Source organism: Zonotrichia albicollis, unplaced genomic scaffold (genome assembly GCF_047830755.1).
Source record: "Zonotrichia albicollis isolate bZonAlb1 unplaced genomic scaffold, bZonAlb1.hap1 Scaffold_254, whole genome shotgun sequence".
Classification (NCBI taxonomy): Eukaryota; Metazoa; Chordata; class Aves; order Passeriformes; family Passerellidae; genus Zonotrichia; species Zonotrichia albicollis.
The window spans coordinates 5,477,633-5,495,858 of NW_027428428.1; the positions used below are offsets into that span (position 1 = coordinate 5,477,633).

Below are 18,226 nucleotides of genomic sequence, written 5' to 3' on the forward strand. Positions count from 1 at the left end.
CGTTCGCAGCCGAGATGGTGCCGGACCTTTGAAGCACCCTTGGGGTTCACATCGGTGACTCAAGCCACCCACGTGCGGCCGGAGCCTGGAAAGCTGCAAGAGCGCTCACGAAAAATTAATAAAAGGTATGGATAGGCAAGCCGCATATGAACTCTTTGCTGCGTATTTAGAAAGGCGAGGAGTAAAAGGTATAGATTTAAAAAAGGAACTCCCAGGGTTGCTAGCCTATGGTTATGCTAAGGGAGTGTTTCTCAACGCACACACCGTTCATGAACTTGCTGAATGGAGAAAGTTTGGGGATATACTGTGGGAGGCGGTGTTAGAAGATGATAAAACAGCAAAGAAATTGGGCAAGCTATGGCGTGTAGTACATAACTCATTACTGCAACATGTTTCTGAGCGTAAGGCGGCAGAAAGGGCGACACAAGCTCATAAGAAGAATATAGGCTATGGTCATGAGGACGAACATCTCGCGCCTTCAGTAAACAAGGTGTTAATACCATTGGATTCACAACAGGGTGGAATGCCGGATCAGGTTACAGGCGCAGCGGGGCCGTCTGCACCTCCTCTGTCAGAGGAGGAGGAGGACGAGCTGGGGGCTAGAGTGGGAGGGGGGCACGAGCCAAGCCCGACAGCTCCCTGCGCAGACCGAGAGCGGAGCCCGCCGCCTCCCCGTAGGGGGAGAGAAAGGAGCCTGCCGCCCCCCCGCGAAGCGCGAGAGCCCGAGCAGAGCCCGTTGCCCCCCCCGCTGAAACCGAGAGCGCGAGCAGAGCCCGCTGCCCCCCCACAGGGAACACGGACTGAGCGTGCCGCCCTCCCGCCGAGAGCGTGAGCCGAGCCTGCCATCTCCCCCACCCGAACGGCCTGTGCAGAGGCGCCAACAGCGCAGAACTCTCGCAGAGCCAGGTCATAAACCAGAGCCACTCAGTGACCCATGGTGGGAGATGGCCAAACAAAGGAGGGAGGCCTGGGCCGCTCTGGCAAGGGAGGCAATGCAAATGGGGGATAATGAGGCAATGGAGGCAGCTACCGCTCTAGCTTGCCCAGTCACATACATGCCACAATATGATGCTCAGGGGAACCATACACAGAATTTGGCGGAGTATACCCCATTAGACTGGAAGTTGTTATCTCAGTTGCGGTCCACAGTCAGCCAGTTTGGGGTGAAAAGCAGATGCTGGATTACCTCTTTAATACGCAAATTTTGTGCCCGAATGATTTAAGGGGAATAGTGCCGCTAATATTCACTCAGGATCAGCAACTGTTGTTTCATGCACATTGCCAGGCTTCAGTTAACGAGTCGGTCGCGACACAGAGAGCTCACGGGGACCCTCTGCAGGGGGTGACGGTGGATGAGTTGATGGGCTTAGGGGCATACCTGCGCACAGAGGTACAGTTGATATCAGGACCAGATAAGCTCAGAGAAGCCATGCGGTTGGTACGTGCGGCCAAAGAAAGGGTTAAAGAGCCAGGAGGGCTGCTGGCGTACATGGGCATAAAACAAGGTAGAGAGGAATCGTTTGGGAGTTTTATTGACAAAGCAGCCGCGGCTATAGATCGGGCCGGTGTGGCAGAATCAATGAAGGGGGCGCTATTGAAACAGTGTGCTTTGCAGAATAGCAATCCGGCCACGCAAAGGGTGCTAGCCACTCTGGGAGCAAATTGGACCATTGAGGAAGCATTAGAACGAATGGCATTACAGCCAGCAGCCTCTCAAGTATTTTTAGTAGATGCAATAAAGGAATTGGGAGTAGGGCTGCAAAAGCAAGCAGAATCTGCTCAAAGCCAAGTGCTAGCTGCTCTTGCTCCTCTCCGAAACGGCTCAATGGCAGTCATGCAGGGAGGCTCAACGACATACCCCAGATGTTACCGATGCGGCAGTGGGGGACACATGCGCCGAGAATGCAGAGCGACTGGCTTGTGGTGCCAAAACTGCCTATCCAGCTCCCACAACACTACGGCTTGCCGGCGCCAATCGGGAAATGGTCGGCGGAGCGCGCAGGCTGGCCGCGCCCAGACAAAAGTTGCAGCCGTGACATCAGCGCCACCTCCTGTCTGCAGCCAGCAAGAGCAGGGAGCCTCTGCTTGGACATATCAGCAGCAGTAGATGTCACATTAATGACAAATTGCCCGGAAAGGATACCAACTGGACTAAACAGCCCTCTCACGCTACAAGGACAAAAATGTGGAGCCTTATTGCTCGGATGCTCTTCAACATCTATGCTGGGAGTATTTGTATTACCTGGGGTCATAGATGCGGACTATACCGGAGAAATACAAAAAATCATGGCTTACACCCCTTATCCCCCGATAAAGATAACCAAAGGACAACGCATCGCACAATTGGTACCACTACCACAGATGACATCGAGTATTCCATCGCTTACTGGACAGAAGCGTGATGGAAAGGGTTTTGGCTCTACTGGTATTACACTCCTGACTGTAAATCTTCAAGAGAGGCCAAAACAAAGAGTTGAAATTACCCATGGACACCAGAGCATAACCCTTTATGGATTATTGGACACAGGAGTAGACACTAGCATCATATCGCCAGACGCATGGCCACAGCATTGGCCCCTGCTCCCATCAACAAACATGCTCACGGGAGTAGGAGGACTTACTTTGGCAAGCAAAACACCACCTCTGTCAGTGCGCATTGATGGGCAACAACTGTCTGTTGTGTTTTCAGTCATTCAGTTGCCCCCTACAGTCTCTTGCCTGATTGGCAGGGATGTTTTAACACAGCTGGGGGTGGTGTTGACCAATCACCACCCTTTGGGGTAATTGCCATTGCTTGGACTTTCCCCATTCCCCTCACCTGGAAAACAGATACACCGGTGATGGTTAAGCAATGGCCCTGGAAAGGGGAGAGTCTTATACATGCCCATGAATTGGTGAAGGAGTAATATGAGCAGGGGCATTTACAACTCTCAACAAGTCCCTGGAACACACCCATTTTTGTGATCAAGAAGAAGTCAGGGAAATACTGCCTGGTACACGATCTACAAGCTGTGAATGACCAGATGGAACCGATGGGGGCCTTGCAACCTGGTCTTCTGAACCCAGCCATGATCCCTCAAGATTGGCCACTTTTAATCATCGATTTAAAGGACTGTTTCTTCACTATTGGACTGCATCCCGATGACATGAAGATGTTTGCCTTTACCCTACCAGCAATAAATTGTGGGGAACCAGACAATAGATTTGAGTGGACGACATTGCCACAGGGGATGCGGAACTCGCCCACGTTGTGCCAGCTTTATGTTGACACTGCATTACAGCCATTACGTCAGCAGTGGCCAGCTACCATAATATATCATTACATGGATGATATTTGGTTCGCGCAGCAACAGCCATTTTCCCCTTTGCAAGTTGACAGCATCAAAGACACTCTTGCAGCAGCCTCACTTGTTATTGCCACAGAGAAAATTCAGACTACAAAACCATGGAAGTTATTGGGATGGACTCTAATGAACCAAACAGTGGTACCCCAAAAATTAGAACTGCACTTGGACATTAAGACTCTACATGATGTTCAAAAGTTGCTAGGAGACTTACAGTGGCTAAAACCCATAGTGGGAGTACCAAATCACTTGTTGGAGACCCTACGACCCTTGTTAAAGGGCACTGACCCCACTACCCCTGTATGCCTCACAGAGGAACACCATGCCGCCCTACAGCATATCAGTAGTTATGTACAACAAGGGTATGTGTCTCGTCGAGAGCTAGATTTCCCTGTTGACCTCACCGTTTGGAATAGTCCTTGTCACCTGTTTGGCGCTCTCTCAGTATGAAAACAAAACAGTGGAGATACGGGTATTGGAATGGCTGTCACCACCATTACAACATAAGAGAACAATATTTGCAAAAATTGAACAATTGGCTGCACTGATCAAAAAAGGCCGTCTCAGAATTACTGAAGTGGACGGTTGAGAACCTGCCACCATTAGGATACCCATGAAAAAAGAGACGCTGGACTGGTACCTGGTTAATTCAGTGGACTTACAGGAAGCATTATTGACATCATCTGCAAAGGTGGAGACAAGCAAGTTAGTGCCCAGAGTCCTGCAATGGATGACCGAATGGGATTGGATCACTCGGCTGCTGAGAAGAGAGCGCCCCATAGAAGGAGCCACCACAGCCTTCACAGACTCAGGGAAGAAATCGAGACGTGCTGCTGTCACTTGGCAAAAAAAAAAGGACAATGGAAGCATCAACTTGTTACAGCAGACCCTGCAGACAGCCTACAAACCTTAGAATTGTTAGCAGTAGTATGGGCAATGTCTAATTTGCATGAGCCCTTGAATGTGGTAACAGACTCCATGTATGTCGCTGGAGTAGCCAGACATATAGAAGGAGCAGCAATTAAGGAAGTGAATAACAAACGGCTGTATGAGTTCCTGGTTCAATTAAGGAAAGCTCTCCGGGACAGAAGTGCAGTGTACTCTGTAATCCATATTAGGAGCCACAAGTGGTCTGAGAGCCTAGGAGAAGGAAATGAGCGTGCAGATAAATTGGTTACCTTACCCATTGATAACTCTTGTCCTGTTGATAAGCATACATTGGCAAGAGAAGCCCATAGTAGGTACCATCAAAATGTGAAAGGGTTGGCGAGGAGCTTTGATCTGGGCTTGTCAGAAGCCAAGGCCATTGTCAGGGCTTGTCCAATATGCAGTTATCATAATGGGGGAATAGGCCTGGGCTGTGGAGTTAATCCTCGAGGTCTGGAAATGAATGAGAAGTGGCAAATGGATGTCACGCATGTAGCCAGGTTTGGTAGGCTCAAGTATGTGCATGTCACCATAGATACATATAGCCACTACATATGGGCTACAGCACAGGGAGGAGAGAAAGCAATACACGTGATCAGGCACTTACTGAGCTGCTTTGCTGTCATGGGAGTCCCAAAAGGTATCAAAACAGATAATGGCCCGGCCTACACAAGTGCTAGGGTCCGAAAGTTTTTGGACCAATGGTCTGTCAAGCATGGGACAGGTATTCCACATTCCCCCACAGGACAGGCAGTAGTAGAAAGAGCAAATGGTACCCTTAAACAGTACATTGACAAACACCAGGATTTAAAGGACCCACAAGCATGCCTGGCTAAGGTTTTGTATGTGATCAATCATTTATGTGTTTTTTGGGAGGACAATGGCCCCCCTGCAGTTAAACATCACCCAAGGTCAAGTCAGGAAGCTATTAAGGAAACGGAGGTCTGGGTGAAGTATAAAAACCCAAGCACAGGGATATGGGAAAAGCCTGCAAAAGTACTGTACTGGGGTCGGGGATATCTTTGTGTTTCCTCACCAACAGGGCCTTTGTGGGTGCCTGCCAAGTGGACTAAACCTGTCTTTGATGCAGCATCTGGTGGACAACCTTACGGAGGGGGACAAGGAGCGTCTGAGGAAGAAGCTGCTGCTGATCTTGCAACCCTTATTGCTGCAGCTGAAGGGACACTCGAAAGCGGTGGACAGAGCAGTGACGCACCACTACCGGACGGCCAGGGAGCTGATTGACACTGTTGAAGCACTATCAACCTTCCACATAAAAGGACCAGCGAGGGAATGCTGCCTTGAGTGTCGCAGCCCCTGTTGTGCTGCGTGGGTAGCTCTATATTGTGGGGGTTGTGGTAGAACTTTTTGGTTAGAACAGTCCGGGATCTGAGATTTATGGTGTAATACCTGTAAGCATAACTACACATGGGGGGAAGACTGGCAGAGGGAACTAAGGAGACAGACGGGGCTAGATACGGTCCTAGCTTTAAGTCTTTTTGAGTCACCCAAGCAGAAAATCTTGGCCTATTACCGGTGGGAGGTACAGTGTATTGTGAAAAGAGTTAAAGCTCAAAGCAAGTCGTATATAGCTTCTGCCAGGTGTAGAAAATTGGTGCCCTTAACACAGCATTCTGTAGTAGGACCCTGTCATGGTTTGAGCCTGGCACAGAGCCAGTGCCCCCCATGAAAATGCCCTCACCCTGGTGTCTGCTGTGAGATGTGACCAGGAATAAGCAAAACAGGCTTTAGCTTGAACATAAAGAACACTTTATTACCTAAACTACAGGAAAATAGGGAAAGACCATAAGGAAAAGAAAAAAAAATTGAAAACCTTACAAAAAAACCTTTCCCCCTTCCCACTACCTGACTTTCCCAATCCGATACATTCTCCCAAATCATCAACTGCCCAGCCTTGGCCCCACACTTTAGTATACTCAAACTGCAGTTCATGAAGAGGAAAGGAGTCCTTCTTGTTCCATAGGCTTCCCCTGGAAACACACTGAAACCTCGTGTGCTTCCCTGTCACTTCGGCACCGCCCGGAAAAAAAGTCCTTTTGCCGCTTGTGACATCTTCCTTCCATGCCCAGTGCTCTCACCACTGCGCATGGCCAGAGCTGCTTTTAGGGTTGTCTTTCAAGGATGCCTTGTCTCACTCCAAAAAGGCACAGTCTCTGCTTTTGGGACATCTGTCCCCCCCATATTTTTCCAACCCCCTGGGGCCGGGGGGGTCCTCACGAATGAACCCTCCTGGTTTTGAGCCACTGCTTCCCCCTAAATGCAGTCTCTGTGTCACAGGAACAACTGAGTCCATGGCCACAAGAAAAGTCCAGCCAAAAGGCCACTCCAAATCATCTCTTCCCATTCAATCATCTCCACGTTCTTCGGGCCAGGTCCTTGTCTCATCTCATCTCTTATCTCCCTTCTTATTCAGCTTCGAGGAGGATTAGCATTTTTGCAAGGCCCCAATCATGAAAGAAAGGGGTTAAAACTTTCAGTCTCTGTCTGTCCCGGAGCGGCACTCCCACATACGCTGCCCACACGCTGCCGCTCCGGCCGGGCACTCTTCCTCCCCCCTTCTCCTCCTGGGCCGGCTGCTATCACATTCGGTGTTGCCGGCTCTCTCTCTCTCTCTCTCCTGGGGGGGGATGGCTGCCCGAGGGCTGACTCCCTGGGATCTTCCACCCTTCCATCCTCGAAGCCCCCTCACCTCCCATCTCTGTCCAGGCCCCGGGCCTACCACGTGGCTGCCCCTCCCCCGCCCAGCAGCAGCGACTGGACAGGGGAGGGTGATCTGACCTCGTCGCCGCGACGTCCCAAGAGAGACTGCCAAGGGCAGTGCCCTGCTTTTTAACCCCTGTGTATTCTCGGAGGTGTGTCCAAACCCCACTGGCTACACCAGGTGCCAGTCTCAAACCCAAAACCTTCATTGGTTTGACAACAGCTTCCCAGAATTCCCACTTCTTCCTGGTCAAACCACCACAGACCCATTGAAGGAGATCCCGATAAGGCATTGGACTCCTGCATTGAGACTCCTCAGGAATTGGGATTGCAAAAGTTAGGATCAGTAAGGTTAAAGACAGATAAGAAAGGGAGAGTGAGAAAGAAAACAGAAAAATGGGGCTTATTTTTGTTATACTGCTTAGTGCTGTGGCGGATGGGGCAGTAGGAGTAACGTGCTTTAATTAGCCTAGAGATAACATATGGATAACGCTTGCTAATTAAACTAACTAATCATCACTTTGTTTTAGCCTTGGGGGGGTTACTAATCCATTTCGATCATGTTTGGTGGGTCTTCCAGTTATGTCTCCTCGGGAATTTTGCAGTCTGATTAATAATCAAACTTTATGCATGCGCAGTCTGACTAACATTAAACCACCCACGCCAGGTTATACCGCAAGTCAGAGTGACGGTTACCGCCAATGCTTGATAGTCTTATCTCTTAATACTACCCTGCATTCTCCTCCAGAGGAGCTAGATCTCTTTGGAAGTGCAAACGCCAGTATAACTAACACCTCAAATGGTGGATGGTTTAGTTTTGAGCCCTTAGATCCACAGAATTTACATTGGCCTAGAGACGCATGGGCTACATTGGATTCATCCCTCAGTTTGGATACAGTATCCAAACAGGTTTATAGTCAATGTAAAGGCACTACCATCAGGACACCGAGGAAACTACCCGCAGGGATATTTTTAATCTGTGGAGACAGAGCTTGGAATGGTATACCAGTCAGGCCACAGGGTGGACCTTGCTATTTGGGGAAATTGTCATTGTTTCACCCCAGTGTGTCTTCATTAATGCAACTCAGTCAAAATTCAAGCAGGAAGAGACGCAGCCTGCATAACTTAGACTGCAGCCGGATAGGGAGCCCACGGTTTTGGACTGAGGTAAAACAAGTGATGGTCTCAACTGTCTTGCCGGGAGGAGCTGCAAATAAAGCTACGAACTTAGCAAAACAGTTGGGATGCTGAGCCAAGGATGAGCTAGATAAAACGTCACAAATTTTAGATATGCTAACTGCAGATGTGCAAAGTGTTAATCATGCTGTTTTGCAAAATAGAGCTGCTATAGATTTTTTGCTTTTAGCACAAGGTCATGGATGTGAAGAGTTTGAGGGAATGTGTTGCATGAATTTGTCTGATCACTCTGTGTCCATTCATGCGAAGATAAAAGAATTACAGCAGGGACTTCACAATCTTAAAGAAGAAGAGGGTTTAGGAATCGACGAATGGCTTAAGGGCTTAGGACTTGGACCGTGGCTGAGGAACCTTGTGATATATGCTATAGAGTTATTGGGTGTGATTTTGTTGCTTTTGTTTATTTTGCCTTGTGTTTTTAATTGTATTCAAAATATGGTTAGCCGAATGATAGAAAGAACCTGGCAGACTAGTCTCCTTGCCCAAGAACAAAACGGGGGAAGTGTGGAGAGTTTTGTCAAAGAGTGGCTTGAGGAGAGAGGACACAGACGAATTAATTTGGGAAAGATGTCCTAACTAGGGCAGAGACAGGCAGAGGCCTTTTTTGTGTCTGTAGCAGGATAGAGAATGGAAAAGTACAAGACCATGGTTAGTTCCAAATCTTGCAGGTGTGAGATAATGTGTCCTTGATCCTCGCAAAACATGATAAAGAAATAGACAGTGAGGCAGGAGAGATAGAGAACGTAGTCTCAAAGGAATGTGGATGAGTTAATGCTATATTTTAACCAATAGATTGCTTGGCTTACAGAATATTCATAAGCTTATTATTTGCTGTATAAGTGTTTGATACTTGTTCAATAAAGTGGGCCATGATGAACCAACTGGTGTCCTGGTCTCCTTCCTCCGACACTTGGGAGACCCTAGGGACAATGGAATCAAGGGGTCATTGCTCCATTGCAGGGACTCTGGGAACTGAGGGAACAATTGTGACACTCTGGTGCCCATTGGAACCAGAGGGTCTCTGATGACACTGCTGGGTCTTGTGCCACCAGGGCTCCATTGTGGCACTGCAGCACCAAGGTATTCATTGTGGCACTCTGAGGCCTCATGGAGCCAAGAGGCCACTGTGACCCTGCAGGGCCTTGTGGAACCATGCAGAGCATTGTGACAGAGCAGGACCTGGTGTCATGATGGGGCCATTGTGACACTGCAGGGCCCCATGGAAACAAGGGGCCAGTGCTGCTCCTCAGGGACTCCTGGAATGAAGGAAACATATTTGACACCGTGGTGGCACATGGGACCAAGAGGCCATTGTGACACTGTGGAACCAAGGAGAGCATTGCTACACTGCCAGACCTCATGGAACCAAGGATCCATTGTGCCACTGCAGGGCCTTGGGGGATCAAGGGCCATTGTGACACTGCAGGGCCCATGGATAAAAGGGACTTTGTGACACCAAGGGGTCCCATGGAACCAAATGGACATTGTGACACTGGGAGTCTTCATGGACTCATGGAGACCATTTGGACACTCTGGGGCATCATGGAACCCTGGTGAGACCAATTTGGCAGGGAGTGTTGATCTGCTGCAGGGTAGGAGGGCTCTGCACAGGGCCCTGGACAGGCTGGAGCCAGGGCCCAAATCCAACAAGGTGAGGTTTAAAAAGCCCAAGTGCCAGGTCCTGCACTTTGGCCACAACAACCCCTGCAGCAAAATAGCCGGGGAACAGAGTGGCTGGATAGCAGCCAGGCAGAAAGGCACCTGCAGGGACGGATGAACAGCAGGATGGACATGAACCAGCAGTGTGCCCAGGTGGGCAAGAAGGCCAATGGCTCCAGGCCTGGATCAGGAATGGTGTGGCCAGCAGGAGCAAGGCAGGGATTCCTCCCCTATGCTTGGCACTGGTTGGGCAGTACCTTGAGCGCTATTTGCAGTTCTGGGTCTCCACATTAAGAAGGACATGGAGGGGCTGGAGCATGTCCAGAAAAGGGCAACAAGGCTGGGGATGGGTCTGGAACACAAGTCCTGTGAAGAGTGGCTGATGGGGTTGTTTATCCTGGAGAAGAGGAGGCTCAAAGGAGACAAGGTGGTGTCAGGGAACAGGTTGGACTTGATGATCTCCAAAGTTGTTTCCAACCTTGCTGATTCTGGGATTCTCTGGAACCACCCTTGGAGCAGCTGCAGGACGAGCCCTGGGCCTCCTCTTCAGAAGCTCCAGCAGCCCAGGTCCCTCAGCTTCTCCTGCCAGCCCCAAAGCCCATCCTGTCAGTCCTGCAGAGCCTCTGCAGCTCCTCCTCACTGCCCAGAACAGGGAGCCCCAGAGCCAGACACAGCAGCCCAGATGTGCCCTCCTGGTCTGGGGTGCCTCTGGCAAGGGAACAGCAGGAGGCACTTCAGGAGTCTGCAAACAATTTCTGCAGCACTTTCTAAATGATCCTGCTGCCCTAGGGACGTTCCCATGGTGCCAAGTCAGGAACTGCAATGGAGAGTGGGGCCAGAGAGGAAAGGGCAAATAGGGATGGGCTGTTTGAGGGGATGAAAGAAGGATTGGCCATAGGAAGTAATTTTGTAGCAGGAAGAGTAAAGAAAGCAAAGGTGAAGCAAAGGAAATGCTCGGGGCAATTTGGGGGTGGCTGCCAGGCAGCCCTGGCTCTGAGCAACAGATTCTGCAGTGGGACAGGAAACTCCCAGCTGATGGGAACAAACTTTCCGGCTGACTGCAGAGGCCAGGACAAAGCTGAGTGGTTTCCCTGGAGTCCCCCAGCCCTTGCTGGCCCCAGGGGCTGATGGCATTTGCGCTCCCTCAGGTTCATGTCCCCACACCAACAGCATGGGGGTGCTCCCCCTGCTGTGTGCAATGCAAAGAGGGGCTGCTGAGCCAGTGCTGCCGTGTCTGTGCCTGCAAGGATGGGGCACCTGTGTGAGCTGGGGAAGAGGCCAGGGCTGCAGAGGGGGGATGTTGTTGGCAGCTCCATGAGGACACTCTCGGACGCTGCCTTGGGCTGTGCAGCGCACTGGGGATGGATCAGCCCCTGCTCTGCTGCTCCTTCCCGTCTGCCCCAGGGCCCTTGCAGAGCCCCAGCCATGCTGTTTGCCCCCAGCCTGCCCACGGCCAGCCTGGGGCTGCTCACGGGTGTTTCTGTGCTGAGCATTGGCCTGGGTGTGTTCTTGAGAGAGCCTGGGCAAGGAGCCTGGCGTTCCCCGGCCCTGGCCTGAGTCATCAGTGCTACCCCAGCAGTGTCCATGCTGCAGCCCCAGCACTGCCACCCCCAGGGCTGTGCCCAGCCCCGAGAGCACTCACGCCCTACAGCAACACCAGGGCCACCAGGGCAGCGGGGCAGGGCCACGGCAGCAGCACTGGCAACACCAAGTGCTGCTGCTGCTGGGCACAGCTGCTGGGCCAGCACTGATCTGCCCCCAGCTCTGCACACAGACATTGCTGCTGCAGCGCCAGAGAAGGCAACACAAAAACATCTCTGTAGAAAACTCTGCTGGGAGATCCTTTAGTTCATTTAAAGGCACTGAGGGCACAGCCCCTCATTGACACAGTCTGTGGCCACAGGGAAGGTGGGGAGAAAGAAATGAGATATGGCGCAAACAATTACATTTGCTTTTTGTCTATATGAAAAAATTAGGAAAAAACCCCTTTCAATTACACCAACAAAAATTATCAAAATTCACTTTTATTACAAGTGATTGGCAGAAATTGAACAGCAGTTTAATGTTTCTGAAACCACCTAGTTCTCAGTCTCCTCACTGCAGCCTTGAGCTCCTGGTTCCTCAGGCTGTAGATGAGGGGGTTCAGGGCTGGAGGCACCACCGAGTACAGAACTGACAGGGTCAGATCCAGGGATGGGGAGGACATGGAGTGGGGCTTCAGGTAGGCAAACGTGCCAGTGCTGAGAAACAGGGAGAGCACAGCCAGGTGAGGGAAGCAGGTGGAAAAGGCTTTGTGCCGTCCCTGCTCCGAGGGGATCCTCAGCACAGCCCTGAAGATCTGCACATAGTAGAAAACAATGAACACAAAACAGCCAAATACCAAACAGGCACTGACAGCAAGAAGTCCCAATTCCCTGAGTTGGCATGTGGAGCAGGAGAGCTGGAGGATCTGTGGGATTTCGCAGAAGAACTGGCCCAGGGCATTGCCATGGCACAGGGGCAGGGAAAATGTATTGGCTGTGTGGAGCAGTGAATAGAGAAAGCCACTGGCCCAGGCAGCTGCTGCCGTGTGGGCACAAGCTCTGCTGCCCAGGAGGGTCCCATAGTGCAGGGGTTTGCAGATGGACACGTAGCGGTCGTAGCACATCACGGTCAGCAGATAAAACTCAGCTCCAATGAAGAACATAAAGAAAAAGAGCTGTGCAGCACACCCAGTGTAGGAGATGTTCCTGGTGTCCCAGAGGGAATTGTGCATGGCTTTGGGGACAGTGGTGCAGATGGAGCCCAGGTCGCTGAGGGCCAGGTTGAGCAGGAAGAAGAACATGGGCGTGTGCAGGTGGTGGCCGCAGGCTACGGCACTGATGATGAGGCCGTTGCCCAGGAGGGCAGCCAGGGAGATGCCCAGCAAGAGGCAGAAGTGCAGGAGCTGCAGCTGCCGCTTGTCTGCCAGTGCCAGCAGGAGGAAGTGGCTGATGGAGCTGCTGTTGGACATTTGCTGTGTCTTGGCATGTGGATCTGTAAGAAAGGTATTCATGGAATACTTGTGTTTGGAGATTACTTTAAATATCCCAGCACAGCCTGGGGTCACTTTCCTGCCTCTGCCTGCCCCGGGCTCTGCTTCCTGGAGCTGTCCCTGCCAGCAGCTGCTTCCCTGTGCCCAGGGCTGGGCCCTGCCAGTGCTGCCAGAGCCCAGCCCAGCCCTGGGGGCTCAGCTCTGCCCTGCAGACCCCTCCCAGCTCAGGCACTGCCCAGGGGCAGATCTGGCTCTGCAGGCTCTGATGGCAAAATCAGTGCAACCCTGAGGAGGCTGGAAAACTGACATTGACACTGCCTATGAGGTGTCTTGTGCTGATTTCTGTCACTGCCTGCTTTATTCAGAGCTGAGATAATTTTTTTTTATTTTTTCTAAACATGAACCGAGAGATGAATATCTACGTGCAATTTTTCATCCCAGCAACCCAACGCAGTAGGTTAATAAATTTTTCCCTTTTATGCAGCCCCTGCCTTGCTGTGCTCCCTGTATAAACTACTTGGAAATGTTCTGCAGTTTAATGCCATGCTGGGAGCAGTCCTGAACCATGCAGCATCCTCCCCACACAAGGAGAACACTTCCAAGCCTTACCAGCTGTCTCCTCCCACCAAGATCTTGTCCCCCCTTGGTGGGAGCAGCTGCCAGGGCTGGCTGAGAGCTGTCCCTGGCAGGCAGCAGAGTCCCTGCCCCAGCACAGCGCCCTGGGCTGCAGGACCCTGCTCTGCAGGACAGCCCTGGGCTCCCCTGGCTGCTCTGCACAAGAGACAATCAGAGAATGTACTCACACGGTCTGTAGGCATTGGGATGTTCCAGCTTTAGGAGATGGCTCCAGGAGCTGCAGCTGCATTGTCCTGCAGCCAGAGGTTCCTGTGCCAAGGGCTGGCAGTGATTCTGCCCCAGGCACTTCTCAGCCCCTTCCCAGCCCTGACTGATTGAAACTCTCTGTGCCTCTGTGCTGTGCCCGGGCTGGCTGCAGGCAGTGCCCCAGCCCTGCTGGGCTGGAAGAAGAGCTGCTCATCAAGAGAAATGTGCTTTTGAAGCTCTTCTTGGTTACCAGGAGCTGCCTCTGTGCCAAGAGCCCAGCCCAGCTCAGCAGCACAGACACAGCACAAAGACTTTAATGAGCCTCTGGGGCTTTGTGCTCAGGCCCTGAACATCACTCCCTGAGAGGGAGCTGAAGAAACCTCTCCAGAACTCCAAGTCAGAATCCAACTCCAAAGTTTCTTGGACTTTTAATGGGTCCCAGTGAGGAACACCACAAAGAATGTGTTCCCAGGCCCCAGGCAGAGCAGAGAACTGGAGGCAGTGATGACAGGTGGGGACAAAGAGAAGCCAAGTCCTAGTGCCCTGGGGCACAGCAGCAGGGTCTGTGCCACCAAGGGTTGTGAGGAGACACCCTTTCCCGAGGCCCTGGGGCCTCCTGGCACAGCCCCAGCCAGGCTTGGCACTGTCAGCACCTTGTCCTGCCCTCAGCATCCCCCCCTAGCCCACATCCCAGTGGCCTCAAGGATCTGCTGGAAGGAGTCCCTGGCGAGCCTTGCTCAGGAATGGCCCTGGGGGCTCCTGAATGCTCCCTGCAGGGAGTGCTGGTTTTTCAAAGAACTTTGTGTTTGTCTTTTGCCTTGGAGTCTCTGAGAGCTCTATGCAATCATGGCCTCCAATTTTCTATGGTAATTATTCCCTGTAGAGGTTTTCTCAGTAACAACACTCAGTGGGGCTCATCAGTACTCCAGGTTACTTCAGTTATTTTAAGGTACTTGGTGTTTCCCTTGTGATACACACTGTGTGAGCGGTTTTGCAATCATGGCCCCAGTTATCTGCTTTAATAAGTCCCTGGAGAGCTTTGTCCTGACAGTCAGTGGGGCTCATTAATGCCTTGAGATACTCAAGGTTTTTAAGGTACTTTATGGATTTTAGTATACTTTTAGGTACTTTTAAGGAATTTCCTTCCAAAATTGAGTGTCTGAGTGGTTTTTGTGCCATCCTGGCCTCCAATTCTGTTGTCCAAGGTGTCCATGAGCAGCCTGTGTTGGGTATCTTCCCCCTTTCTGTTTTACAACAAAGATGGAACTGAAAGAATTTTTTAAGACTTTCTAAAAGCATCCAAACAAACATGGGACAATTAACAATACAGCAACAACCACTAAGAGAATTATTAGTCCTGTTTTAGCTAGACATCATCCAACCCTTTAGTCCCTTGGATTGGAAGAGTTTATTGAACCAGTCTTTGTTTTCCACTTAAAGATTCTTGAACCCTTCCTTCAGTACCTGAATGCTCTTGTGGATTGACTCGCTGTGGCTGGAGAGGTTCATGCAACACATGCCCTCAGAGTCTACACAGCCATGCCCATGTGCCCACAGTAAAAGCTCTATCGCTGTTCTGCAAGGTGGCATGTCTGATGGTCTCTATATCTGAAAGCAGGCCACTCAATGTGAGGGAGGTAGCATTGGTTTGCTTACTTAACAGGCACCCAAGATGGTCTAATGCTCCTAAAGCTTTAGTTGCAACCACCCAAAGTATTTCAAATTGAGGGTGCTACCATCTGATACCTGGATTAAAGCTTTCAAAGCCATCTTTTTGATATGATTCAATACTTCTCTGGTGACACCTACTGCATGATGATCTGGTAGGCTGTGTTGTCCTTCTCCAGCTGGATGGTTGATTGTCAATTCCGCCCTTGCCTCATTATTAGCAAATTCATTGCTATTAATTGATTTAGTAAACACTTCCATCCCCCATCCCACAGGGTGTATTCTGCAGGTGACAACAACATAATATATTTTAAATCATAGGTGGGTTAGACATGTGCTGTAAACATGGCACTCATTAGATCATTTAAGCAAGGTAAGTCATTCCTATGGTCTTTAGATACAAAGATCATTGATTTCCCTGCAAACCAGTGGCTGATACCTGGGATTCTGCCCCCTTTTTTTCATAACAAACCAGGGTAATGAGTAAATTTGAGGCTATTTTCCAGTCTCCTTCCTTAACTGGAGGCATGGTCCAGGGTGGAGAGGGAATGATTGACAGTGAGGGCAGGACCCGCAGTTTTGGGGGTGGCGTCTGGAGCTTTTGTCAGGGCAAAGGAGAAAATTGTGGTAGCAGGAAGTGGAGGAACCAAGATGGAGGGACGGTGGTCAGGCTCCTGAGCCATATTTTGGCTCAGTCTTTCTTGAGTCTCCAGGGCATGATGCTCCAAGACAGCATGGCCATTGCCATCTTGGACCATCATTAAAGGTTTGAGAAAGGCAGGTTTGAGGGGAGTTCCCGAGTTAGGAGTTACCAACGGATTGAGTTTTCAACACACTTCTTGCTGGTCAAGTGTGGTGTGAAAGATGGGGAGCACGCAGGGTGCAATGGGGTCCCTTTTGATCAAAATTTGTACAGTTTAAATCCCACTGAGTACCCAAAACTCAGTGGTATGGATTTCATCAGCAGAGGCATTTGGAAAATTTATACTAATCCGCCTCATGATTGATTTTAATTTCTTCTTTGAAAATATTTTGTCATGATCGGTGAGAATGATAGCATCCATATATATTGCTTTCTACTTTGGACATCTGGCTGCCCATTTTTCTCTTTCTCTGCCTTATGGGGAAGAGCCACTGGAACATTCCAAATTAATTATGGGACATGGGTGCATGCTGTAAAAACACAGTGACTAAATGGGCAATGAATGTCTTGCATTTCCCCAAACCCACCTGCAATCCTATGCAGGTGAAACCGTCATTGTCCCTGCTGATCCTGGCCAAGGTCCCTTGAAGCAACGATGAATCTCCCGAGCCTGGCACAATCCAAAATCCCAGGGAGCTCTGACCTATCCATCAGCTAACCCCAGCTGACATGACTGACACAGGGAGCCCTGAATGTCATGGTCCCTGTTCGGGTGCCAAATGTCACGGTGAGGGTGCCTGCAATAAACATCTCTGGTTCCCTGACTTCAGGACGAGGGTGGTAAAAATGAAAAGGAGTGGGTTTGATGGAGTTGCCTAAAACGAATTTTAGTAACAGGGTGAGAAACAATAAACAGGGAGAAGTCAAGAACAGTACAAGGGGCAGGATCCAAAGACCCGAGACAAAGGGGAAGAAACAGCAAGTACATTTGGGGGTAGAACACTCTAGAACAATAACCATCTAGGGGAAACAAGTAACCAATAGGGGAGTGGAACTTGGACAACTTAGCATAAAAACTCTAAAGGCTTATAGGGGAACTCTCAAACTCACCCTATGTTAAACTAATGATTCCTAGGGCTTGACACTTATGCCCAGTATTTTTGCTCTAAAATCTGGCTGACTCTGAGTTACAGCTGGGCTAACTCCCACACCGCTGCTTTGCGCTCGCCCCTTGGGACTATGCGGCCCAACAGAGCCTCAGTGATGTCCTTGGTTCTATGAGGCCCCAAAGTGTCACAATGATCTTTTGGATCCATGGTAGTCTGCAGTGTCACAATGTCCCCAGCATTTCACAAGGCCCAAAAGTGTCACAATGATCCCCTTGGTTCCACAAGTTCCTACAGTGTAACAATCCCCTTTGGCTCCAAAATGCCCCGCAGTATCAAAGTGCTCTCCATAGGAAGGAAACAGCCAAGTCCCCATGGTGCAGGGGCAGTTGAGAGGCAGTCACCAGAGGCCAAAGCTGGCCAGACTTAACTGTATTAGCAGATTTTATCCGGGACCAACCCTTGGATATAGAGAATTTTAGAGGTGGAATCCTAATTTGAGCCATGGGAGCTAGACAGGAAAGACAGTTCTTTTCCACAAGAATAAAAGTCCAGAGCCTCAGTGCTTCATGGTCAGATGGGAAGTGGTCTTTGACATGCCAAATTCAATGAGACGTGTCAAACAGCCCCCAGGAGGCCAAACTAGGCAGACTTGTTCCATGTTCCCCTGATTTCATGGAGTCCCATATTGTCACAATGGTCCCCTTGATTCCATGCAGTCTTGCAATGTCACAATGGATTCTTGGCTTAATGAGCCGCAACAGAGTCACAGGGTTACCTTGACTCCATGTGGCCCCACTGTGTCACAATGGCTCCTTGTTTCTATGGGCCCCACAGTTTGATCATTGACCCTTGCTTCTATAGGAACCCTGAGTTGCACAGTGGTATCCCTGATTCCATGAGGTTCCATAGTCTCACCATGGTGGCCTTGGACCTGCATTGTCACAACTGACCACGGCTCCATGAGGTTCCGTAGTGCCACCGTGGTCGCTGTCAGAGGCTGGATGAGATGTGACAAATCTGATCCTTAGCAGGCAACCATCACCAGGACCTTATTGCTATGCTCAGTTTCCATGGCAACCATCACCAGCCCCATGTTGCTATGGTCAGTCCCTCGGCAGCTCCA

At 50.4% G+C, this 18,226-nt stretch overlaps 1 protein-coding gene across 1 annotated transcript; it reads right to left on the reverse strand.

The window, feature by feature from the left end:
- Positions 1-536: 536 nt before the first annotated feature.
- Positions 537-12,840, reverse strand: LOC141727769 (olfactory receptor 14A16-like). Its single transcript, XM_074534054.1, has 2 exons — positions 11,947-12,840; positions 537-599 (listed from the first exon to the last, which is right to left on the reverse strand). The coding sequence occupies exons 1-2, from the start codon at positions 12,838-12,840 to the stop codon at positions 537-539; spliced, it is 957 nt and encodes a 318-aa protein (XP_074390155.1).
- Positions 12,841-18,226: the final 5,386 nt, after the last annotated feature.

What these genes read in the sequence shown, in the direction of transcription:
- LOC141727769 (XM_074534054.1), bottom strand. Translation starts at nt 12,840, where the DNA reads ATGTCCAACAGCAGCTCCATCAGCCACTTCCTCCTGCTGGCACTGGCA. An exon ending in ACCAGGAGCTCAAGGCTGCA is followed by an intron (nt 600 to 11,946) that starts GTGAGGAGACTG and finishes CTCCCACTCTAG; the next exon opens with CCCCCAGCTCGTCCTCCTCC.